This window comes from Cebidichthys violaceus, unplaced genomic scaffold (assembly GCF_023349555.1).
Source record: "Cebidichthys violaceus isolate CVI_PGR_0920_01 unplaced genomic scaffold, fCebVio1.0.p SCAF_69, whole genome shotgun sequence".
Taxonomy (NCBI): domain Eukaryota; kingdom Metazoa; phylum Chordata; class Actinopteri; order Perciformes; family Stichaeidae; genus Cebidichthys; species Cebidichthys violaceus.
In genome coordinates this window covers 144,113-171,716 of record NW_027176916.1, presented here as the reverse complement: position 1 = coordinate 171,716, position 27,604 = coordinate 144,113, and the positions used below count along the sequence as shown (strand labels likewise).

General features: G+C 36.2%; 2 protein-coding genes across 10 annotated transcripts in view; one reads left to right on the top strand and one right to left on the bottom strand.

The window, feature by feature from the left end:
- Positions 1 to 27,604, top strand: part of rapgef6 (Rap guanine nucleotide exchange factor (GEF) 6) — a 336,552-nt gene that overhangs the window by 165,601 nt on the left and 143,347 nt on the right. The window lies entirely within an intron of this gene.
- The window catches only part of fstl4 (follistatin-like 4), a 58,284-nt gene continuing 47,847 nt past the window's right edge, over positions 17,168 to 27,604 (bottom strand). Inside the window, exons 9-11 of the mRNA XM_068735028.1 lie at positions 24,934 to 25,041; positions 20,354 to 20,463; positions 17,168 to 20,113 (exon numbers count right to left, since the gene is read on the bottom strand). Of these exons, the coding sequence (XP_068591129.1) occupies positions 19,411 to 20,113; positions 20,354 to 20,463; positions 24,934 to 25,041 (921 nt within the window). The 3' untranslated portion in view covers positions 17,168 to 19,410. The remainder of the gene's footprint in view (positions 20,114 to 20,353; positions 20,464 to 24,933; positions 25,042 to 27,604) is intronic.

Here is a 27,604-nt window from a genome sequence, read left to right as displayed (position 1 = left end):
GACATACTATACTATGACTTTTTTATGAAAAGTGACGACATACTATACTATGACTTTTTTATGAAAAAATGACAACATACTATACTATAACTTTTTTATGAAAAAATAACGACATACTATACTATGACTTTTTAATTAAAAAAATGACGACATGCTATATTATGACTTTTTTATGAAAAAATAGCGACATGCTATACTATGACTTTTTTATGAAAAAATGACGACATGCTATACTATGACTTTTTTATGAAAAAATGTCGTCATTTTTTCATAAAAACGTTAACATATATTGGTGGACATCGCCCCCTACTGGTCACTCAAGGCGAGGACAAGCACAGACTCAATAAAGCCCATAGGGTTATAAGAAATACAATTAGTATGACTTTTTTATGAAAAAATGACGACATGCTATAGTATGACTTTTTTATGAAAAAGTGACGACATGCTATACTATGACTTTTTTATGAAAAAGTGACGACATGCTATACCATGACTTTTTTATGAAAAAATGACGACATGCTATACTATGACTTTTTTATGAAAAAATGACGACATGCTATAGTATGACTTTTTTATGAAAAAATGACGACATGCTATACTGTGACTTTTTTATGAAAAAGTGACGACATGCTATACTGTGACTTTTTTATGAAAAAATGACGACATGCTATACTGTGACTTTTTTATGAAAAGTGACGACATGCTATACTGTGACTTTTTTATGAAAAAATGACGACATGCTATACTGTGACTTTTTTATGAAAAGTGACGACATGCTATACTGTGACTTTTTTATTAAAAAATGACGACATGCTATACTATGACTTTTTTATGAAAAAATAACGACATACTATACTATGACTTTTTTATGAAAAAATGACGACATGCTATAGTATGACTTTTATGAAAAAGTGACGACATGCTATACTATGACTTTTTTATGAAAAAGTGACGACATGCTATACTATGACTTTTTTATGAAAAAGTGACGACTTACTATACTATGACTTTTTTATGAAAAAATGACGACATGCTATACTATGACTTTTTTATGAAAAAATGACGACATGCTATAGTATGACTTTTTTATGAAAAAATGACGACATGCTATACTATGACTTTTTTATGAAAAATGACGACATGCTTTAGTATGACTTTTTTATGAAAAGTGACGACATACCATACTATGACTTTTTTATAAAAAAATGACGACATGCTATACTATGACTTTTTTATGAAAAATTGACGACATGCTATAGTATGACTTTTTTTATGAAAAAGTGACGACATACTATACTATGACTTTTTTATGAAAAAATAACGACATACTATACTATGACTTTTTTATGAAAAAGTGACGACATACTATACTATGACTTTTTTATGAAAAAGTGACGACATACTATACTATGACTTTTTTATGAAAAGTGACGACATACTATACTATGACTTTTTTATGAAAAAATGACGACATGCTATACTATGACTTTTTTATGAAAAAATGACAACATACTATACTATGACTTTTTTATGAAAAAATGACGACATTTTTTCATAAAAACGTTAACATATATTGGTGGACATCGCCCCCTACTGGTCACTCAAGGCGAGGACAAGCACAGACTCAATAAAGCCCATAGGGTTATAAGAAATACAATTAGTATGACTTTTTTATGAAAAAATGACGACATACTATACTATGACTTTTTTATGAAAAAATGACGACATGCTATAGTATGACTTTTATGAAAAAGTGACGACATGCTATACTATGACTTTTTTATGAAAAAGTGACGACATGCTATAGTATGACTTTTTTATGAAAAAGTGACGACATGCTATAGTATGACTTTTATGAAAAAGTGACGACATGCTATACTATGACTTTTTTATGAAAAAGTGACGACATGCTATACTATGACTTTTTTATGAAAAAGTGACGACTTACTATACTATGACTTTATTATGAAAAAATGACGACATGCTATACTATGACTTTTTTATGAAAAAATGACGACATGCTATAGTATGACTTTTTTATGAAAAAGTGACGACATACTATACTATGACTTTTTTATGAAAAAATAACGACATACTATACTATGACTTTTTTATGAAAAAGTGACGACATACTATACTATGACTTTTTTATGAAAAGTGACGACATACTATACTATGACTTTTTTATGAAAAAATGACGACATGCTATACTATGACTTTTTTATGAAAAAATGACGACATGCTATAGTATGACTTTTTTTATGAAAAAGTGACGACATACTATACTATGACTTTTTTATGAAAAAATAACGACATACTATACTATGACTTTTTTATGAAAAAGTGACGACATACTATACTATGACTTTTTTATGAAAAGTGACGACATACTATACTATGACTTTTTTATGAAAAAATGACGACATGCTATACTATGACTTTTTTATGAAAAAATGACGACATGCTATAGTATGACTTTTTTTATGAAAAAGTGACGACATACTATACTATGACTTTTTTATGAAAAAATAACGACATACTATACTATGACTTTTTTATGAAAAAGTGACGACATACTATACTATGACTTTTTTATGAAAAAGTGACGACATACTATACTATGACTTTTTTATGAAAAGTGACGACATACTATACTATGACTTTTTTATGAAAAAATGACAACATACTATACTATAACTTTTTTATGAAAAAACAACGACATACTATACTATGACTTTTTAATTAAAAAAATGACGACATGCTATATTATGACTTTTTTATGAAAAAATAGCGACATGCTATACTATGACTTTTTTATGAAAAAATGACGACATGCTATACTATGACTTTTTTATGAAAAAATGTCGTCATTTTTTCATAAAAACGTTAACATATATTGGTGGACATCGCCCCCTACTGGTCACTCAAGGCGAGGACAAGCACAGACTCAATAAAGCCCATAGGGTTATAAGAAATACAATTAGTATGACTTTTTTATGAAAAAATGACGACATGCTATAGTATGACTTTTTTATGAAAAAGTGACGACATGCTATACTATGACTTTTTTATGAAAAAGTGACGACATGCTATACCATGACTTTTTTATGAAAAAATGACGACATGCTATAGTATGACTTTTTTATGAAAAAGTGACGACATGCTATACTATGACTTTTTTATGAAAAAATGACGACATGCTATAGTATGACTTTTTTATGAAAAAATGACGACATGCTATACTGTGACTTTTTTATGAAAAAGTGACGACATGCTATACTGTGACTTTTTTATGAAAAAATGACGACATGCTATACTGTGACTTTTTTATGAAAAAGTGACGACATGCTATACTGTGACTTTTTTATGAAAAAATGACGACATGCTATACTGTGACTTTTTTATGAAAAAGTGACGACATGCTATACTGTGACTTTTTTATGAAAAAATGACGACATGCTATACTGTGACTTTTTTATGAAAAAATAACGACATACTATACTATGACTTTTTTATTAAAAAATGACGACATGCTATACTATGACTTTTTTATGAAAAAATAACGACATACTATACTATGACTTTTTTATGAAAAAATGACGACATGCTATAGTATGACTTTTATGAAAAAGTGACGACATGCTATACTATGACTTTTTTATGAAAAAGTGACGACATGCTATACTATGACTTTTTTATGAAAAAGTGACGACTTACTATACTATGACTTTTTTATGAAAAAATGACGACATGCTATACTATGACTTTTTTATGAAAAAATGACGACATGCTATAGTATGACTTTTTTATGAAAAAGTGACGACATACTATACTATGACTTTTTTATGAAAAAATGACGACATGCTTTAGTATGACTTTTTTATGAAAAGTGACGACATACCATACTATGACTTTTTTATAAAAAAATGACGACATGCTATACTATGACTTTTTTATGAAAAAATAACGACATACTATACTATGACTTTTTTATGAAAAAGTGACGACATACTATACTATGACTTTTTTATGAAAAAGTGACGACATACTATACTATGACTTTTTTATGAAAAGTGACGACATACTATACTATGACTTTTTTATGAAAAAATGACGACATGCTATACTATGACTTTTTTATGAAAAAATGACAACATACTATACTATGACTTTTTTATGAAAAAATGACGACATTTTTTCATAAAAACGTTAACATATATTGGTGGACATCGCCCCCTACTGGTCACTCAAGGCGAGGACAAGCACAGACTCAATAAAGCCCATAGGGTTATAAGAAATACAATTAGTATGACTTTTTTATGAAAAAATGACGACATACTATACTATGACTTTTTTATGAAAAAATGACGACATGCTATAGTATGACTTTTTTATGAAAAAGTGACGACATGCTATACTATGACTTTTTTATGAAAAAATGACGACATGCTATAGTATGACTTTTTTATGAAAAAATGACGACATGCTATACTGTGACTTTTTTATGAAAAAGTGACGACATGCTATACTGTGACTTTTTTATGAAAAAATGACGACATGCTATACTGTGACTTTTTTATGAAAAAGTGACGACATGCTATACTGTGACTTTTTTATGAAAAAATGACGACATGCTATACTGTGACTTTTTTATGAAAAAATAACGACATACTATACTATGACTTTTTTATTAAAAAATGACGACATGCTATACTATGACTTTTTTATGAAAAAATGACGACATACTATACTATAACTTTTTTATGAAAAAATGACGACATGCTACACTTTGACTTTTTTATGAAAAAATAACGACATGCTATAGTATGACTTTTTTATTAAAAAATGACGACATGCTATACTATGACTTTTTTATGAAAAAATGACGACATACTATACTATGACTTTTTTATTAAAAAATGACGACATACTATACTATGACTTTATTATTAAAAAGTAACGACATATTATACTATGACTTTATTATTAAAAAGTAACGACATATTATACTATGACTTTTTTATGAAAAAATGACGACATACTACACTTTGACTTTTTTATGAAAAAATGACGACATACTATACAATGACTTTTTTATGAAAAAATGACGACATACTATAGTATGACTTTTTTATTAAAAAATTACGACATACTACACTTTGACTTTTTTATGAAAAAATGACGACATACTATAGTATGACTTTTTTATAAAAAAATTACAACATGCTATAGTATGACTTTTATATGTAAAAATGACGACATGCTTTAATATGACTTTTTTAATAAAAAATTACGACATACTATATTATTACTTTTTTATTAAAAATGATGACATACTATTTTATGACTCTTTTTTTACAACATGACGACTGTTAGGTGTTGTGCTTCATCCCCTCCTGCCCTTCTTTCTTTTTCTCTCTCTCATGTTCCTAACAGGTGTCAGTCAGTTGATTGGGTTCCACCTGTGGGGGGGCGGTCGTGCTGCTCGAAGGATTGTCCCACCTGCAGGCTGGCCAATCGGCAGAGGAGGAGCCAAAGATAAAAGCAGGAAGACTCAGGAGTTCGGCTGGTCTTCACATATTGTTTCCTGTTGATGCTGAGAGTTGGACTTTATGTTAGTGCTTGTAGTGAGAGGTTGTGACAGTAGGTGAGTCTGTGGTTCCCTGAACATTGACAAACACAGAGTTGAGTTTCTGTGTCTAGATACACGAGGCTTATTGGTCGGTGCCCCATCTGTATTTGGTTTTGGTTGAGTACTGTTAGATAAGCATAGAGAAGCCATTTTGTTTGTTTGATTTCAGAGGTTAGGTAGTTAAGTCAAGCTTTGTCATATTGCTTTCAATTGTTTGGCACGACTACTCCTGTCCCATCCTCTCCCACTCTGTGGTAAGACTCACTCATGTTGAACTGTTTGTGAGTAAAATAAATATTGTTTATTGTTCATTGCCTATTTGTGTATCATTTGGGTTGGTTTGTGTTAGTCCCTAACCCTCCCCTGGACCAATGGATAAGAGACATAACAACGACATAATATAATATGACTTTTTAATAAAAAAAAGACGACATGCTATACTTTGACTTTTTTATGAAAAAGTGACGGCATACTATACTATGACTTTTTTATGAAAAAATAACGACATACTATACTATGACTTTTTTATGAAAAAATGACGACATACTATACTATGACTTTTTTATTAAAAAATGACGACATGCTATACTGTGACTTTTTTATGAAAAAATGACGACATGCTATACTGTGACTTTTTTATGAAAAAATGACGACATGCTATACTATGACTTTTTTATGAAAAAATGACGACATGCTATACTGTGACTTTTTTATGAAAAAATGACGACATGCTATACTATGACTTTTTTATGAAAAAAATGGCGACATGCTATACTGTGACTTTTTTATGAAAAAATGACGACATGCTATACTATGACTTTTTTATGAAAAAAATGACGACATGCTATACTATGACTTTTTTATGAAAAAAATGACGACATGCTATACTATGACTTTTTTATGAAAAAAATGGCGACATGCTATACTGTGACTTTTTTATGAAAAAAATGGCGACATGCTATACTATGACTTTTTTATTAAAAAATGACGACATGCTATACTATGACTTTTTTTTTAAAAGACGACATGCTATACTTTGACTTTTTAATAAAAAAAATAACGACATGCTATACTATGACTTTTTTATGAAAAAATGACGACATACTATACTATGACTTTTTTATTAAAAAATGACGACATGCTATACTATGACTTTTTTATGAAAAAAATGACGACATGCTATACTATGACTTTTTTATGAAAAAAATGGCGACATGCTATACTATGACTTTTTTATTAAAAAATGACGACATGCTATACTATGACTTTTTTTTTAAAAGACGACATGCTATACTTTGACTTTTTAATAAAAAAAATAACGACATGCTATACTATGACTTTTTTATGAAAAAATGACGACATACTATACTATGACTTTTTTATGAAAAAATGACGACATACTATACTATGACTTTTTTATTAAAAAATGACGACATGCTATACTATGACTTTTTTATGAAAAAATGACGACATGCTATACTGTGACTTTTTTATAAAAAAATGACGACATGCTATACTGTGACTTTTTTATGAAAAAGTGACGACATACTATACTATGACTTTTTGATTAAAAAATGACGACATGCTATACTGTGACTTTTATAAAAAAATAACGAGATGCTATACTATGACTTTTTTATGAAAAAATGACGACATGCTATACTGTGACTTTTTTATGAAAAAATAACGACATGCTATACTGTGACTTTTTTATGAAAAAATGACGACATGCTATACTGTGACTTTTTTATGAAAAAATGACGACATGCTATACTTTGACTTTTTAATAAAAAAAATAACGACATGCTATACTATGACTTTTTTATGAAAAAATGACGACATGCTATACTATGACTTTTTTATGAAAAAAATGACGACATGCTATACTATGACTTTTTTATGAAAAAATGACGACATACTATACTATGACTTTTCTATGAAAAAAATGACGACATACTATACTATGACTTTTTTACTAAAAAATGACGACATGCTATACTATGACTTTTTTATGAAAAAATGACGACATGCTATACTATTACTTTTTATGAAAAAATAACGACATGCTATACTATGACTTTTCTATGAAAAAAATGACGACATACTATACTATGACTTTTTTATGAAAAAATGACGACATACTATACTATGACTTTTTTATTAAAAAATGACGACATGCTATACTATGACTTTTTTATGAAAAAATGACGACATGCTATACTGTGACTTTTTTACTAAAAAATGACGACATGCTATACTATGACTTTTTTATGAAAAAATGACGACATGCTATACTATTACTTTTTTATGAAAAAATAACGACGTGCTATACTATTACTTTTTTATGAAAAAATAACGACATGCTATACTATGACTTTTCTATGAAAAAAATGACGACATACTATACTATGACTTTTTTATGAAAAAATGACGACATACTATACTATGACTTTTTTATTAAAAAATGACGACATGCTATACTGTGACTTTTTTATTAAAAAGTAACGACATATTATACTATGACTTTTTTATGAAAAAGTGACGACATACTATACTATGACTTTTTTATTAAAAAATGACGACATGCTATACTGTGACTTTTTTATGAAAAAATGACGACATGCTATACTGTGACTTTTTTATGAAAAAATGACGACATGCTATACTGTGACTTTTTTATGAAAAAATGACGACATGCTATACTATGACTTTTTTATGAAAAAATGACGACATGCTATACTATTACTTTTTATGAAAAAATAACGACATGCTATACTATGACTTTTCTATGAAAAAAATGACGACATACTATACTATGACTTTTTTATGAAAAAATGACGACATACTATACTATGACTTTTTTATTAAAAAATGACGACATGCTATACTATGATTTTTTTATGAAAAAATGACGACATGCTATACTGTGACTTTTTTACTAAAAAATGACGACATGCTATACTATGACTTTTTTATGAAAAAATGACGACATGCTATACTATTACTTTTTTATGAAAAAATAACGACATGCTATACTATTACTTTTTTATGAAAAAATAACGACATGCTATACTATGATTTTTCTATGAAAAAAATGACGACATACTATACTATGACTTTTTTCTGAAAAAATGACGACATACTATACTATGACTTTTTTATTAAAAAATGACGACATGCTATACTGTGACTTTTTTATTAAAAAGTAACGACATATTATACTATGACTTTTTTATGAAAAAGTGACGACATACTATACTATGACTTTTTTATTAAAAAATGACGACATGCTATACTATGACTTTTTTATGAAAAAATGACGACATGCTATACTGTGACTTTTTTATGAAAAAATGACGACATGCTATACTATGACTTTTTTATGAAAAAATGACGACATGCTATACTATGACTTTTTTATGAAAAAATGACGACATGCTATACTGTGACTTTTTTATGAAAAAATAACGACATGCTATACTGTGACTTTTTTATGAAAAAATGACAACATGCTTTACTGTGACTTTTTCATGAAAAAATAACGACATGCTATACTATGACTTTTTTATGAAAAAATAACGAGATGCTATACTGTGACTTTTTTTCTGAAAAAGTGACGACATACTATGCTATGACTTTTTTATGAAAAAATGGCGAGATGCTATACTATGACTTTTTTATGAAAAAGTGGCGAGATGCTATACTATGACTTTTTTATGATAAAATGACGACATGCTATACTATGACTTTTTTATGAAAAAAATGGCGACATGCTATACTATGACTTTTTTATGAAAAAAATGGCGACATGCTATACTATGACTTTTTTATGAAAAAAATGGCGACATGCTATACTATGACTTTTTTATGAAAAAAATGGCGACATGCTATACTATGACTTTTTTATGAAAAAAATGGCGACATGCTATACTATGACTTTTTTATGAAAAAAATGGCGACATGCTATACTATGACTTTTTTATGAAAAAATGACGACATGCTATACTATGACTTTTTTATGAAAAAATGACGACATACTATACTATGACTTTTTTTTTAAATGACGACATGCTATACTTTGACTTTTTAATAAAAAAAATAACGACATGCTATACTATGACTTTTTTATGAAAAAATGACGACATGCTATACTATGACTTTTTTATGAAAAAAATGACGACATGCTATACTATGACTTTTTTATGAAAAAATGACGACATACTATACTATGACTTTTTTATGAAAAAATGACGACATACTATACTATGACTTTTTTACTAAAAAATGACGACATGCTATACTATGACTTTTTTATGAAAAAATGACGACATGCTATACTATTTTTTATGAAAAAATAACGACATGCTATACTATGACTTTTCTATGAAAAAAATGACGACATACTATACTATGACTTTTTTATGAAAAAATTACGACATACTATACTATGACTTTTCTATGAAAAAAATGACGACATGCTATACTATTACTTTATTATGAAAAAATGACGACATGCTATACTATGACTTTTTTACTAAAAAATGACGACATACTATACTATTACTCTATTATGAAAAAATGACGACATGCTCTACTATGACTTTTTTATGAAAAAATGACGACATACTATACTATGACTTTTTTATGAAAAAATGACGACATGCTATACTATGACTTTTTTATGAAAAAAATGACGACATGCTATACTATGACTTTATTATGAAAAAATGACGACATGCTATACTATGACTTTTTTATGAAAAAATGACGACATGCTATACTATGACTTTTTTATTAAAAAATGGCGACATGCTATACTATGACTTTTTTATGAAAAAATAACGACATGCTATACTATGACTTTTTTTTGAAAAAATGACGACATGCTATACTATGACTTTTTTAGGAAAAAATGACCACATGCTATACTATGACTTTTTTATTAAAAAATGGCGACATGCTATACTATGACTTTTTTATGAAAAAATGACGACATGCTATACTATGACTTTTTCATGAAAAAATGACGACATGCTATACTATGACTCTTTTATTAAAAAATAAGGACATGCTATACTGTGACTTTTTTCTGAAAAAATGACGACATGCTATACTATGATTTTTTTATGAAAAAATGACGACATGCTATACTATGATTTTTTTATGAAAAAATGACGACATGCTATACTATGACTCTTTTATTAAAAAATGACGACATACTATACTATGACTTTTTTATGAAAAAATGACGACATGCTATACTATGACTTTTTTATGAAAAAATGACGACATACTATACTATGACTTTTCTATGAAAAAAATGACGACATACTATACTATGACTTTTTTATGAAAAAATGACGACATACTATACTATGACTTTTCTATGAAAAAAATGACGACATACTATACTATGACTTTTTTATTAAAAAATGACGACATGCTATACTATGACTTTTTTATGAAAAAATGACGTCATACTATACTATGACTTTTTTATTAAAAAATGACGACATGCTATACTATGACTTTTTTATGAAAAAATGACGACATGCTATACTATTACTTTATTATGAAAAAATGACGACATGCTATACTATGACTTTTTTATGAAAAAATGACGACATGCTATACTATGATTTTTTTATGAAAAAATGACGACATGCTATACTTTGACTTTTTTATGAAAAAATGACGACATGCTATACTATTACTTTATTATGAAAAAATGACGACATGCTATACTATGACTTTTTTATGAAAAAATGACGACATGCTATACTATGACTTTTCTATGAAAAAATGACGACATGCTATACTATGACTTTTTTATGAAAAAATAACGACATACTATACTATTACTTTTTTATGAAAAAATGACGACATGCTATACTATGACTTTTTTATGAAAAAATGACGACATGCTATACTATGACTTTTTTATGAAAAAATAACGACATACTATACTATGACTTTTTTTTGAAAAAATGACGACATGCTATACTATGACTTTTTTATGAAAAAATGACGACATGCTATACTATGACTTTTTCATGAAAAAATGACAACATGCTATACTATGACTCTTTTATTAAAAAATAACGACATGCTATACTGTGACTTTTTTCTGAAAAAATGACGACATGCTATACTATGATTTTTTTATGAAAAAATGACGACATGCTATACTATGATTTTTTTATGAAAAAATGACGACATGCTATACTATGATTTTTTTATGAAAAAATTACGACATGCTATACTATGACTTTTTTATGAAAAAATAACGACATGCTATACTATGATTTTTTTATGAAAAAATTACGACATGCTATACTATGACTCTTTTATTAAAAAATAACGACATGCTATACTATGACTTTTTTATGAAAAAATGACGACATGCTATACTATGACTCTTTTATTAAAAAATAACGACATGCTATACTATGACTTTTTTATGAAAAAATGACGACATGCTATACTATGACTTTTTTTTGAAAAAATAACGACATACTATACTGTGACTTTTTTATGAAAAAATAACGACATACTATACTGTGACTTTTTTATGAAAAAATAACGACATACTATACTGTGACTTTTTTATGAAAAAATAACGACATACTATACTGTGACTTTTTTTTGAAAAAATAACGACATACTATACTGTGACTTTTTTCTGAAAAAATAACGACATACTATACTGTGACTTTTTTATGAAAAAATGACGACATACTATACTTTGACTTTTTTATGAAAAAATAACGACATGCTATACTGTGACTTTTTTCTGAAAAAATGACGACATGCTATACTGTGATTTTTTTCTGAAAAAATGACGACATGCTATACTATGACTTTTTTATGAAAAAATGACGACATGCTATACTATGACTTTTTTTTGAAAAAATAACGACATACTATACTGTGACTTTTTTATGAAAAAATAACGACATACTATACTGTGACTTTTTTCTGAAAAAATGACGACATGCCATACTGTGACTTTTTTCTGAAAAAATAACGACATACTATACTATGACTTTTTTATGAAAAAATGACGACATACTATACTGTGACTTTTTTATGAAAAAATAACGACATGCTATACTGTGACTTTTTTCTGAAAAAATGACGACATGCTATACTATGACTTTTTTATGAAAAAATGACGACATGCTATACTATGACTTTTTTATGAAAAAATTACGACATGCTATACTATGACTTTTTTATGAAAAAATGACGACATGCTATACTATGACTTTTTTATGAAAAAATGACGACATGCTATACTATGACTTTTTTATGAAAAAATGACGACATGCTATACTATGACTTTTTTATGAAAAAATTACGACATGCTATACTATGACTTTTTTATGAAAAAATGACGACATGCTATACTATGACTTTTTTATGAAAAAATGACGACATGCTATACTATGACTTTTTTATGAAAAAATAATGACATACTATACTATGACTTTTTTATGAAAACATGACGACATACTCTGAGTTTTGGACCTTAGACCGATTTTTAGGCCCTCAGCTCGAAAATAGTATACCCATATTATACAATAATGAGTGTAGCGTTGCAACTGTAAGGGTTATTTTAATACTTTTGGTATTAAAATAACCCTAACACTTGTGAGATGTGTTGATATGTGTTAATGTCAGTATATATGTTACTGGTTAAGAGTAAATTAAGATGGCACACAGCACAATTTGAAAATTCTAATTTTCGACTGGAAAAAAAATCAATTTCAGGATATTTCTTTATTAGAAATCATGTAGATACAAGCTTTCAAGCTCTCCCAGATCATAGAACTATATGTTGAGGGTTGTCTTGTTCCAGTTGTTTCATTGTAATTTGATATACTATATAATTATATATTTCACTTCTTTTATCACTAATAGTGTTCAATCTATCCATATGCAGCAGTTTGGCATCATTTTGAGAGCCTGGATCCTCTCTGAGACTGTTTATGTTTGTCATCCATGGGATTTTATCGTCTGAATTCCAGTCTTTTTTTTCTTCCAGGGCCTTTCAACCTGTGTGAAGGGTTTGATTTGACCCAATGAACATTCCATAGATGCGTCACAGTCTGCTCTGTTGAAACAACCCAACGTGACTTTGATTGACAGAATCCGTTAGCCAATCAGAAAATAAAAACTACCCGAGTGTCAAATTTCTCAAATCCGATTTGCTAAGATGTATAACCCCGCCCCTTCCGCTAGCAAGCACACGACGGCAGCGCCAGCTTTGAATTCACACAGAGGGGAATGCGCTTAACAGATAGACAGTAAACATGAAGAGATTATTTTTTTTGTTTTACAAACTGAGCTTCGATGACTTTTTTCATATTCCATTCCACTACTTTGTACGACAAACTAAAACTATACTTAATTATGAAGTAAAAAGTAAATTTGTTAAATGACATTTTCATGGCATACTCTATCATGACATTTTTTGTGTCATACTATACTATACATTTTGACATATACTATGACTTTTTTGTGTCCCTTTACTTGTTTATCACAATGCCTTTAATGTAGTTTCCATTAACTGTCTCCATTTCTTGTTGGTTTAATGACAGAAAATGGGGCCAATGTGAGTATTTCCCTCAAAGTTTGAGTTTTTGGACTCTGAAATTGCATTTTGAATGAACTTGTGTCAGTACAACTAACTGTTTTGGAGAGATACATTCATTCAGTCACAACTCATCACATAATTGAAGATATGGTCAAAATGAAAACAGGCATTTATTCCATTGTTGCTCACATTGGCATCAAATTGTGAAAAGAAATCAGTTTATTTGCAGCTGTTCAGAAGGGAATACGATGACTTTGGTGTGATCAGGCTGTCGTCTTACCAGAGATACGTCAGTAAGCATCGCAGACTGCTGAAAGCTGGTGTCTTCCTGTCTCCACTCTTTGTTCTGTTGATAGGAAATTGAAGCAGGCGTGAACATGATTGTTACCGTCCGTGTGATCAGGTTCTGCTATCTCACTGATGTTTGGTTCCAGGAAGCCTTTTGTTCTGCCTTTCAGCCCTTCCTGTCACTCTGACACTGACGGAGAGAGTATCGACAGCGTCCCTCAGTAGAGCCAGTACTGTTCACGGGTCGTCGGAGCGCGTGGAACGCGGAAAGACAATGGATTACATGAACTTATGCGGGAGCGAAGGCCAGCTCGATGCCAGCTAATCAGTGGACTGAGGCCATAAATGACAATGTCTGCAAGGTGAGGTGGGCAGAGACACGGGATGGACGCCCACATCATGGATGGGGGTTTGTCGCAGATGTCCAGAGTGTGGAGTGTGCATTTGGAGGTTTTGTTGGAGGAATGTTATTTAATATATGGACTTTGGCTGCAGGTAGGGCTACACTTAGGGACCATACTGATTAATCGGTTTGATTTGATTGTGTCTAGTCTAAGGTTTTACTCTTTATATTTCTATATTTTTATTCTCCCTTAGTTATCTAGTTATTTTTTGTGGCTATTTAGAGTTTGTATTGTCACTTTTGTGTTATATAACACTGTCTTACACTGTTCTGACTCACACACACTTCTTATTTTGAACCACGCTCTGCTGTTAAAGACGATCTAAAAGCTTAATAGATTTCCTGCAACTTATGACCCGTCAGCGCACAATGTGTGACCGTTGACCTATCGACAGTCTTCTGATGATCTTGTTTGTATACAGTTAATACAGTATAGAGATACTGCAATGTACCATAATGTGGTAATAATGGAGTGATGTTTAAATACTACACAGTTGGCCTGGTCTCTTCTTTTGTTTCTCGTTTCTTACTCAGCACATAGACAAGCCACAGTTTTCTAACTTCTGATAGCAGCACAAGAGCTAGTTTGTCTACCGGTGATGTTTTTAATCTTCTAGTTTGGAAATATTCATTAATCTGCCAATACTTGTCTCGATTAATTGCTTGGTCTTATAATGAATTTTTCAGGGACAATTTCCATGTTTTGTCCAACCAGCAGTCTGAAGGCCGAATACATTTCAATTTACTATTATATAATACAGAGAATAGCACAAATGCTCACAATTGAGCAGCTTGAATTAGGACATTTGTGAATTAATTCTTTCAGTTTCAAACAAAAAAAGACCCAAAATTTCTCTGTTTTGAGCTTCTCAAATGTGAAGCTTTGAGCTTTTCTTTGTCTTACATGACGAATCAAATATTTTTTGTTTTTTTTTGGACTGAACACGAAACTATGATTCAATAAAGAAATGTGTAGGCTAATCAACGACACATTGTACACATACATATATATATATATACGTAAAGACACAGCAAAAAAACGAGTGATTTTTACAATATATTTAATTCGATTTTTTCTTACAAAACAATTCCCTCATAAACCAGAACACACAAAATGCATAAAGAAAACTGTACAGTCAGTTGTGTCATGTCTGAACGTGTTCTAAACATGAACAATGTTATCTACAACAGTGGTTCCTATCAATGTCTATCACATCAAGCGGTTCGGGCTCTGCAGCCCCGTCACGCGGCGAGGTCCGAGGAGAGAGGTACGTACACAGTCACGTGACACCGACGGTAGATCCAGACAGACGACATGAGCTAGTCAGCAGCGTAGGTATATATCGGCGGACGCGGCTGCGGCTGCGGCCCCTTTCTTCTCGCTCTCCTTGGGCTCTAGTAGCGACGTCGCACCGCGGAAGCCGATCCGAGAGGTTAGGCGGACGGACGTGACGATGAGAGGGACGGAAAAGTGACTTTTTTTTTTTTTTTTTTTCCACAAGCAGTGGTGTGACGGTGCGAGATCAACTGAAGGGGGGGGGGGGGGTCTATGATGGTCGTGAAGAAGGTCTAGTGTTATTACATGCATGTCTCAGAGTAGTCCAACGGCGTATAGGACTCGGTTAGAGCCGCAGCGGAGTGGTTTTGGATGGGAGAGTGACGTCAGAGCTCAACTTTTTTTTTTTTTTTTTTTTTTTTTTTTACATTTTAACTTTTTTTTTTTTTTCATCGATACAGTGAGAAAACTGGGCTACCAATTCAACAAATTTTTTCCAACAAACAATGTATGTCAGTTTAGTATACTTCTCTCCTCAGTGCAACAGTGGTCTATCGTTTACGTCACTGCCTTCAGAAAAAGAGTTTCCACCCACCCACGAAAGCACCCAACGGGGCTTTCGTGGGTGAACATATTTCCACGGCAAGATTAGCGGCAAATACCTAAAAAAAAAAAATCACAAACAAGAACGACCGATTCGCTTCACTCCTACGTTCACTTCACTTTTATCTTGGTTTCTACCCTACACATCGCATCGGGGGGGGGGGGGGTTACAGGCACAACTACGTATTAGGAGGCGATGGTTGATAATTTGTTTGGGCTGTTTGTTTGTTTCTGGGAGAAAAGAAAGAAAGAAACCACATGAGCCGTTCACAAGACTCCAGCTGAAATTTCACTCGTAAACTTTCCTCATAAAGGACAGAGACTTTTTTGTACACGATAAAGTGAGATTTTTTTTTTTTGGGGGGGGGGGGGGGGGGGGACGACCTTTAGAGAGACGCATTAATTGAATCTCTCTCCTTTTGAACAAGTATCGGCGTGCCAAGAAAAGGTCAGCAGCTGCAGAATCCTAAAGGCTGTGAGTATTTGTGCAGTGATTACATATTGTGTACAAGAGAGCTTTCCGAGATCAAGAACGTGTTTCGGGACGAAGCAACAGTCCACTAGTTTTGATTTCATTTAATTTAAAAGCAAATTGACATAGTTTTAGTTTTTAGTTTTTAGTTTTTAGCTGATTTGTCCCGGCTATAAAAGCTCCGTTAAAATAGATTTACATGTGCTGACTATCCGTAGAGCGCAGCAAAATTCTACAAATACAACGTGGGAAGTTGAGAGTTTTAATATTAAATTAGTAGCAACCTTATATAAATAATAATTATTAGGGAGAATACAATTTTTTTGCTTGAAATGGGGAAAATAGCTCCAGATTAATTCCATAATAATGAGGAAGCTAAAACATCTCTGCCAGATGGTGAAGGATATTGAGGACATTCATATGTTAGATTGAGACTTGGAGGCACCGGCGTCCATTTCAGTCCCAATATATTCTACGAGCCATCGAGTGCGACGTCGCAGCGAAGTATTCATGCATCGACCCGCAGCGCCAGAGATGTTTACGACGACCGTCATTTCTGATGACATTATTACATCTGCAGAAAAGAGGCGGCGGCAGCGTCGTCGTCGTCTCGCCGCTAATGGATCGTCGGTATGAAGATTAGTGCAAATGCCAAACGCAAATTACACGGAAGACGATTCAGCCACGGAGAAAACATATCTGCTATTTTGACGGACGAAGAGTTGCTGGTGTTTACTCGGTTACTGCCTCCAGACAGATAATACTGGGGTAAATTAGGTTAAAACGTTCTGATGATATTAACGATATAGAAACCTGTACACATTTTTGTCATTTCAGTAATTTAACAAGCATTCCTGGAAACGGGAAGAATGTTTAAAATGTGTAAAAATGTGTCCCTAGTTTTGGTTGTGAGATACTTAGTGTAGAGTGTAAATGTGGTTGCTATCCCGATACAAAAGACAAAATCCCAAAAGAACAAGTGTTTGTTGCTAAATATACAGAAATACTCCGTGACGGCGAGCGCGGTCCACCCGAACTTGGGAGTTGAGCGTCGACGCTCGGCTCTGTGGGGGAGGAAGAGTAAAAACGCTCACAGCCGGTCAGATAGCGGGAGCTGATGCCACTCTGGCCGCGGCCTCAGCGTGCGGGGTCGGCGTAAAACCGGAGTCGTTTCCCCCGAGGGAATCTGCTAAGTGGCAATTTTTCAGGCTCCGCGGCACAGAGTTGTGAGAACCAACGCGAGACAGCGGGAGACTGATTACATACCGTCGCAAGAGACCACCAGATGTACCGTTCATTTCTGGGTTTTGGGCTTCCTCAGCGAGCGAAAAACGTCCCACCGACGACGGCTAATGGACCGACGGAGCTCTTTGGATAGACGATGTAAATAGAGGGTGTTACACGTGTGCATAAAGCCAACCTCTGCCGGCATGAGGGGAATGAAAGCTTTCAGAGGGAGGAAACAGTACAATACCGTGACAAGAGGCGAATAAACGGATGGGCTGGTAGCTTTTAAAAAGGGACTCAGGACACACACACACACACACACACACACACACACACACACACACACACACACACACACACACACACACACACACACACAGGTATACACTAAAAGGCAGACAGGACAGACGGACGGTTTGTGGTGATTATATGCAGCACTGGTGGGAAAAAACGACAAACATTGTTGAGATAAACAAAATCGGAAAGCTTTTTAAGTCTAAAAAAAGTGAGCATTGTGCATAGTTCATAGTTGGTTAATAACCCCTCTTCAGGTACCTATTTGCTGTGATAACATGGAAGGAAGTGCAATAATGTACAATTCTGTATAGTTAAGTGCACATAGATCACTGTTGCACTGAACGCCATTGACACTTTCTCCCAATAGAAATATCACAACAGGTTTTCTTAATGTTTTCTCAATTACTGTATTTTTAAGTGTACTTTTGTTACAATAAACCCAGGCATGTATCCCTCTTGCTCAGTCCCAGGGTTGAGTCCACAACTTATGTTCACATAAATCTTATAATAGGTCATTTGGCCTGATCTTTCCTTTTTTTAATTTTTATTACCATATCTGTCCCTAATCCTACGTCTCTGGCTTTCTTTATTTTTTTGTTGTTGTTTTTTTAACTCATACCTCGCCGACCCAGACGACTGTGTTCCCTCTCTTGATGTCTGACACCTCGCAGTGTGGCGTTCTCTGTTTGCCGTTCAGGACAAAGAGGGACTCGGCTGACGGCGTCACCAGGTACTGTCCGAACAACCCGCTGGAGACCACCACTCGGTTGGGGCCTCCCCAGGGCCAGGCTCGGGGGGCCAGGGGCTCCTTGAGGCTCCGGAGAACCTCGGTGCGGCCCGAGGACAGATCGGCGAATAGCAGGTCCGTGCCTGAGGCCGAGGTGGCGACAACCACATGCTGGTTGGACTCCGTGAAGGACGGCTGGAAAGCCAGATCGGAGACGGCTACGGGCTCGTCCAGTTCCCGGTTCAGACCCAGCTCGCCCTGGAACGACACCGTCTGAACCATCAGCTTTGAGCTCTCCGGGTCCGGCGTCACGATGTAGCGGCCGTCCGGCGACACGAACGGCTGCCCCGTGATGTTTAGGTTGGGACCGATCACGGCGTCCGTCACGCTGTCGATGAGGAGCTGCGGCGGGGCTTGCAGGCGGCTCTTGCTCTGGCACTGGACAAAGTAGAAGCCGCTGAGATGCGTGTAGGCCATGCTGACGGGGACGCAGCTGTAGTTCCTCAGGCTGATGGTCTTGACGCGGTGGAAGGTCTCCAGGTCGATCTTGTGCACCGCAGGTTCGTTTTTGAGGAAGACAAAGGCGAACCTAAATCGACAGAAGTTCAAGAGGAAGGTTAATAGCCTTTCTAGGTTTTCAGGCCGCAGTGATTAACGCACATTCTCAGGATTCTCATTAGGATTCTTCATCTGCTCTTCAGAAGGACGGCCGTGACGAGTGAGCAATGAGGTCGCCTGTGTTTTAAGGTCGGAGGTGGCTGAATGTGTGTGTGTGTGTGTGTGTGTGTGTGTGTGTGTGTGTGTGTGTGTGTGTGCGTGCCGTTTTTACCTCACGTGGGTGATGATGAGGTTGGTCGGAGGAATGAAGAAGTCGTTGACCCTCTGGAAAGTTGTGCGGATGGCGTGATGCACTTCTCCCACACTGGCTTGAGGAATCACCTGTGGACAATGCACATTAACATTAAACACCTACAAAAATAATAATAATAATAAATGGACAGGTGACGCAGTGAGAACGTCAATAATTTGACCGTCAAACGTTATGAATGAAGCCTCAGCTGAGGACCTTTTTCCTCGCTCGTCTCGGAAGCATCACATGTCCGTCCGTTCTGTAAAGCTACTGACTATCTGTCCGAATGAACGCCGTTGTTCTCACAACCGTTCCGCTGTGGAAAAGATTCCAAAACGTCAAAACATTAGAGCTGGACCCATCAATCGGCCCGGAGGCTGAATACGCCGACAAATAAGAGAAACGTTCATTTAGAAACAGTATCTTGATGATATAGCGTTGTCCGACAGAGAGCAATGACACGTTGTTGAACTAATTAGGGATCCCTACTTTTAAAAATACCAATATCAGCATCAACCCGCTGTGATGGTTGAACCCGTGACCTCTTTCGTTTGCTTCATCAAGAATAAAGGCTCGTATCTCAGGTCTCAGCAGCCGGAGCTCGTTCAGGTGACATGTCCATATATCCCGGAAGAGATAAACATCTATCGTGTACATCTATAAATATAAACGACTCGGGGGCCCCGACGAAACGTGGCCCCCACCCACTCTCTCTTATTCAAAAGATGGTTGTCTTAAAAGCCGACGCCACAATAAAAGCCCCATCTCTCATGTCACACACACACACACACACACACACACACACACACACCTGGGCTCTGAATCAGCATGTTTGTAAAGCGCACACGCGTGACACGTGCTTCATCATGCATGCCTGAACGATCGGGTCACGGTCAAGGACAAGTGAGGTTGTTTATGGGACCAGCACACACACACACACACACACACACACGGTGGGGGGGGGGGGGGGGGGGGGGGGGGGGGCCTTTATTAAAAGCAACCAGCTCTTTAGCTCTCCGACTTTACAAGCTTTACGTATTCTCTGAGAAACCCCCGGCTCCACATCTCTCTCTCTATTCTCGGACACCTCTGCAAACGTTGAATGTGGTTTTTAAAAAAAAGCAGAGAACCGAGCGTGGAATATATTCTGATGTCAACGCCTACGCCGCTGACGCCGAGCATCTACCTGATGCCCGAGTGGGGAGCCGGACTCCGCACTCCTTCCCTCAGAACGATCCAAAATGTAAGAACATAAGTAGAGCAGCTTTTAAGTGGTCGCTCTCGCTGCGATGCTCTCTTTTCTCCTTCTCCGTCCTCCTAGACTAGCTCATCCATTTATTTTTTTAACCAAATAGATCTGCCGGTTTCTCGCCGCTTGAAAAGAATCCTCATTAAAAAAAAAAAAATAGTCATTACAACAGTTTTTGCAGAATACAATGGCGGCAGCTAATGAGGTTCAGTGTGGTATCGCTCATGTATTATGAGTCTCCAGGAGGCTGCAGATGCTCTCGACTTGATGCCGCCGGCTTCTCTTCGCGGTCGACGACGAGGTCCGATGGAGTTCTCCTCTGGCCCCGCATCGCCGGCTAACACTTGAGGGGGATTTGGTTCTGAGTAGCTTTTTCCTTTTCCTTTCTAACTAGAGAACGGCATTATAAGATGGGACTCCTCACGCGCTCCAGCGCATATGTGTTATTTAGACAATTCGATAACTCTTACGAGGCACAACCCGAACGCTATACTATCAGAATTACTCGTCTAGTTGCTCCAGAGGAGCAGTAAAGCGCGTAATGGAATCCCTGGAGGACTCAAAGGCCTGTTGTTTAAGATCAATGCAGAATTGTGAAACTAAAAGTAATACTTTGTTTGTTTTTATTCCCTGATATATATATCATATATTTATAGATGCATGCATAGCAAAGAAAGACAGATGTTTGCTGAAATGCACATCAGGTACTCGTGTTATACTCAAATACTAAATTAGTTGCCTTTCAATGTCTGCAGATTCACAATCTTGATCACTTATTCTTTCACCGGATATGTATTGATGAGAGCTCCGTTTTAAAATGTTAGTTTTGGGTATTTTTTTTTACTTTGTCGGACAGCTTACGGTAAAAATAAGTGCAGCAACGGTTACAGGACAGAATCCAGTAATATGATGCGTGTCTTAATCACTGGGCCACCAGATCCCCCTGATTTCAACAGTACATATCCTATTATAAGACATTTGAAAAGTGTGGCTTCTTTAGTTGAAGGTTTTTGTACTTGTTCACACTAAGACTGGAGCGGCAGGTCAAGTAAGAAAGACAAAACTAAAACAATCCAAATAAAAAGCGCATTTGATGGAGAGATTTAAAACCTTTAAAGGATGGATGATGACTTTGCCAGCCCGAATGATTACATTCATAATAATAATCAGTGTTAAACACATATTTGGCAAACCTCATAGGGAGATTAACGGGGAGACGAGCAGACGGACAATCCTGCGTCGCTGTGTGGAAAAACAAAAAGGGTCCCGCGAGATAAACGTCTTCTAGACGGACCGACTGACTGAAAGGCCACGTCTCTCTCCCCGCTCCATTTGTCTCCTCTAATGAATGGACAATCACACTCCCTCTGATGTTTACACAGAGATATATTGAGCCATCCGAAAACTTGGCACGCTTAAAGAAAGAACACGCGTTGACATCCGGTGAACACAGACGCATGTGTGATGCGGTGAAGCGCCGCGGTGACGGGCCGTCTGACGAACGGGTCAATTACTTTCGGTCCAAAACGATAATGACATTATCAGACCGTTTATTTGTGGTGTGATCCACGCGGCCTCCAATCCCATTTACGCAGTTTCCCCGCAATTGCATTTTTGAGTGATTCATCCGCCTGCTCTCTAATTATTCATTACTCCTGAAGAAGTGCAGGAAGTGGGGAAATGAGAATAATGAAAAAAAAAAAAAAAAACAACAAAAATGTGTTTGGTTTTTTTCTTCCCGCGGTTCAGGCAGCAGCCACCGATGTCATGCAAAGCTGCTCCCTGTGCTCTGATTGTTTCCAAAATTACAGGAGGAGAAAATTGTTTCGTCGGTGATGAAAATACATATTTTCATAGAATTTTCTGCTTCATTTGTGATTATAACCTCCGAGAGAAGTTTAAAAAAACAACTCCGACACGAACGCCACCTTAAACTGGGACTACACAGACGCAACACACTGCTATGCTAGCACACCTAGCATAGCATGCGCGCACACACACACACACACACACACACACACACACACACACACACACACACACACACACGTGGTCTACTTGGCCATGCAGATTGTTAAAACCCACACACACCTTTAGATCCAAAACAATCATTTTTGAAATAGTCTCTTTTAAAAAAATGGAATCACAAAGAGTGAGTTATTTAGCAGCTGCATCATTAACAGCGACACAACCGCTGATTGTCATAATTAATATCTACGTGAACCCACCAGTGTTCAAAACCAACAATGCAAACAGCACCGGTTAAATGAAAGAGGAAGAATTGTTGCATTCAAGTGATTTTTTTTTTCTGAATATAAAATGAGTCATTCCACTCCACAGATCCTCTGAAGAGCCATGAATTGGAGTGTGTATCATAGCCTCGGCAATCCCTGAACAGCAAAGAGCGAACACAACACCTCGCATGATTATAATGGGATCCGTCCCTCCGATGGGACACAAGCAGCACAATAAACATGTTTGTGCCTATTACTGAGATTACAATGGGATCCCTCGGTGACTCTACCCGTGCCAGTGTCCTCCACTGTTGCGAACACACACACACACACACACACACACACACACACACACACACACACACACACATATATAAATACTGGCTTCATAAAAACAGCATCATGCCTCTCTCTCTCCCCCGGGGACACCAGCTCTGTTTCGCTTTCCCCCTCCACCTCCTCGACCTCCTCTGCACCCCCCCTCCCCCCCCCCCCCCCCCCCCCTCCCGAGGTGGATTAAATACAACCGCACCTGTGATCATTCCTCATCTGTGAAGCCTCCAACACCAGCGGTCCAAAGGGAACGCCGGGGCACAAGCCGACGGCGCCGCAGCTGTAAATTGCTGTTTTTTTTTTTTTTTTTGCTGTCTTGGTAAATGTTCTTAAAACAACCATACAGAGATTAGATGTTGCTCATCACGTAGACCGGAAACGCAGGAACACTACGGAGCTCAATTAGTCACGAGGCTCTGTGTCCCCCCCCCCCGCTTGGTGGACGTTCCTACAGCTCATATAGATTATGTAGTTGTGTAATAAGACGATAATAAAGAAGGACTATTTTATAGATTTGAAGGAAATAATCACCGGCCTGATAGAAAAAAATGAGGCTGCGATAGAGACACACTTCTTGCACAATCAACACATTCATTACAATTTCCACAAAGTGGATTCTAGTTTTGGATTTGTGTACTAAAACAATATTTTGCAAACAGGAAAGGACTGAACAGTAACAAGTAAAGTCTGGTTGTTTCCATTTTTTTTGGACTTTTGTAGAGGAAACTACAAAAAGTTCTTACCTGAAGAGTCGGGTGCGTTCTGTCCATGTCCCCCCACGTCAGGACCCAAATCTGGTCATGTGACTTGTCGTAGAGCATCTTGACTGGAAAGGGATCTGTTGTTACAGCCTGGAAGAGACGGACAGAGCGAGCTGAATCAGAGTTCTGTTCATTGGTGCTGAAAAGACACGAAAGTCCAGCTGATGAAACCTTAAAATACTACGGACATATATAGTGTGGAAAAGTGAATTTATTGAAATCCATACCTATAAAAAGTTGTTTTTATTGTATATGTTGTGTTGTTTTTTGTTTGTTTATGTATGCACTGTGTTAACAATAGGTAAACATTTATAAAAAAATAGGGAAGGATTGTTTCAATGATATGCATTGACACAATAAAGTAAATATATATGTATAAATCAAAGGTATACTGGCTAAAACAAAAGTGGATCAATGTTAAATATGAACAAATACTGTTATATATGTAAGTAAGATTATTTTGCTCATAAGTAGGAGGAGTCTGGAAGGATTAGCTTATTGTCGGCCCATATACGGCATCACATGATTTTCCATCAGAGGGCACTGAAGTTTATTTATTTGAACTGTGAAACTCAGTACATAAGCTGGGCACAAATTATTTAACAACCAAATAGTAGCAATCCTTATCCACAACGCTAAAAAAAAGAAAAAATAGAAATACAGCTAATTTAAGTCTCTGCGCTCTGGCCTCAAATATACAAACGGCAGTATTGCAAACCTAACAACAAGCCTTAGCAACTGGGAGTCCCCGGTGTAAGTTCTGGTTGAACCAGCCCACCAGTAAGACCCCTTCAGCAGGATCCTTCACGCTTTACTCGACAAGCAACAAATACAACGGAGACTTCTAAATGAGCTACGTTATAAACAGGGTGATTCGGGGGCAAACTGGATGTTGGTAAGAACTGCAAATGTTTGGAGGACCAAGTCGTTGATTTTGCGAATGTTTGCGACTCCGATTGTGAAGCGTGATCTGCGGTTCACTCCCGTCCTCCTGCATGAATGCGTTGTGAGTATGGAGCTTGCTGTAATGATTTAAAACACACTCGGGGGAGGGGGGGGGGGGGGGGGGGGGGGGTGTAACACGTCCCCGATCGAATGGAGTAAAGGTGTAAATGCCAGAAACTGAGAGGAAGAAGTTGACAGCGTGAACACTTTCACTGCGTTTCTGCTGGTTGTTAGTGAAGACACCTGACACACATCAGGAGAAATAACAGAAAGCATTCAGAATAACTCGCAGAAAAAAAAAAGGTGAAAGGGAGAAAGGGAAGCACGGAAAACCGTAGCGAGATGTGGAGGTGCGTGTATGTGTGTGTGTGTGTGTGGGGGGGGTGTATTCAACCTCGGGTCTGCTGCAATGTCAACAACGAGGAATAACACAATCCATTACCCTGCTTCTGGCCCGGGCGGACAGGGAGCCGCTGACACCTTTCTCCAGTGGAGCGAGACCGCAAGCTCTGTGTTCAGTAATGGGGAGGTCCTGGCCCTCCGCTCTGCACCGGTCAGCCAAGTGTCAACTGCAGCATGTGTGTGTGTGTGTGTGTGTGTGTACACACTATGTGGAGATAGGCGGACGGCATGTCTGAATTTGCCTGCATGTCTGAATTTGCCTGCGTTTAGCTCCCTACATGACGGGAGTAGGAGGTAAAGCCGAGGCGAGGCCACAATCCAGCAGACTGGGAAGGCAATGGACTGCATTTTGTGAATTCAATCGTTTGAAACCTTTGGAAAAAGGTGCGGCCACTAGATGGTCTTATATACTGCGAGCTGCGTTACTCAGAAATGCCATTTATTTTTAGGAGATGTCAACAGGACTTGTTGTTGCAACCGGAGGAGTTGCCCCCCTGCTGGCCATTAGAAAGAATGCAAGTTTAAGACACTTCCGTATTGGCTTCACTCGTCAGAACCGCCTGGTACAGACCGCTTGACAGGTAAACATCATCCATGACAACCAGGAACCTCAGCTAAACATGAGACCAGCTAACAGTCACTCTAGCTACCACTACTCCTGACAACTGCTCAGCTTCTTTTTCTTCTGTTTCCTGAAAATGAGCCTTTTTACTTCAGAGATCGTGAAGCATTTTTCTGAAACGGTTTGAAACAAGATGCTCATTCGAGCTCAGTGAAAAGAAACCTAAAAGACACAATTGCATTGCCGCCTCCCACCGATTTTTCCCGCGACACAAAATAAACCACCGAAGTGTGTTAGAGCGGCTACATAACCAGAGGTCTTTGCCATCTGGCTCTCTTTTTAATTAGCCGACGTGCCGTTTTGTTTTCATGCTCAGCGGGACTCTCACCTGGCTCAGGTCTGACACATCAGAGCCAAGGTTAGATCCCTTTGTGGGGAAAAAAAAAAAAAGATTACAAAAAAGGGTGAAATTTTCCTCGCGTGCAACAGCATGACAAATATATGACAGCCTGTATCAGTGCAGCTTCTCCACATGTTTGTGGCCTTCATCTAGTGTCTGCACTACGAAAAGTAACACAACTCATTTGTGCTTCCTTGATGGAGCTACTATTTATGTGACATCTATTGCGTTTTCTCCTCCCTTATGTCGATGACACTCTCTTCTTCGTTAAAGTTTATGACTAAAGATCATAAAGTCGGGTGTATTCTTACAAATAACCCTCGCTGGTTTAATCTCATACGTCA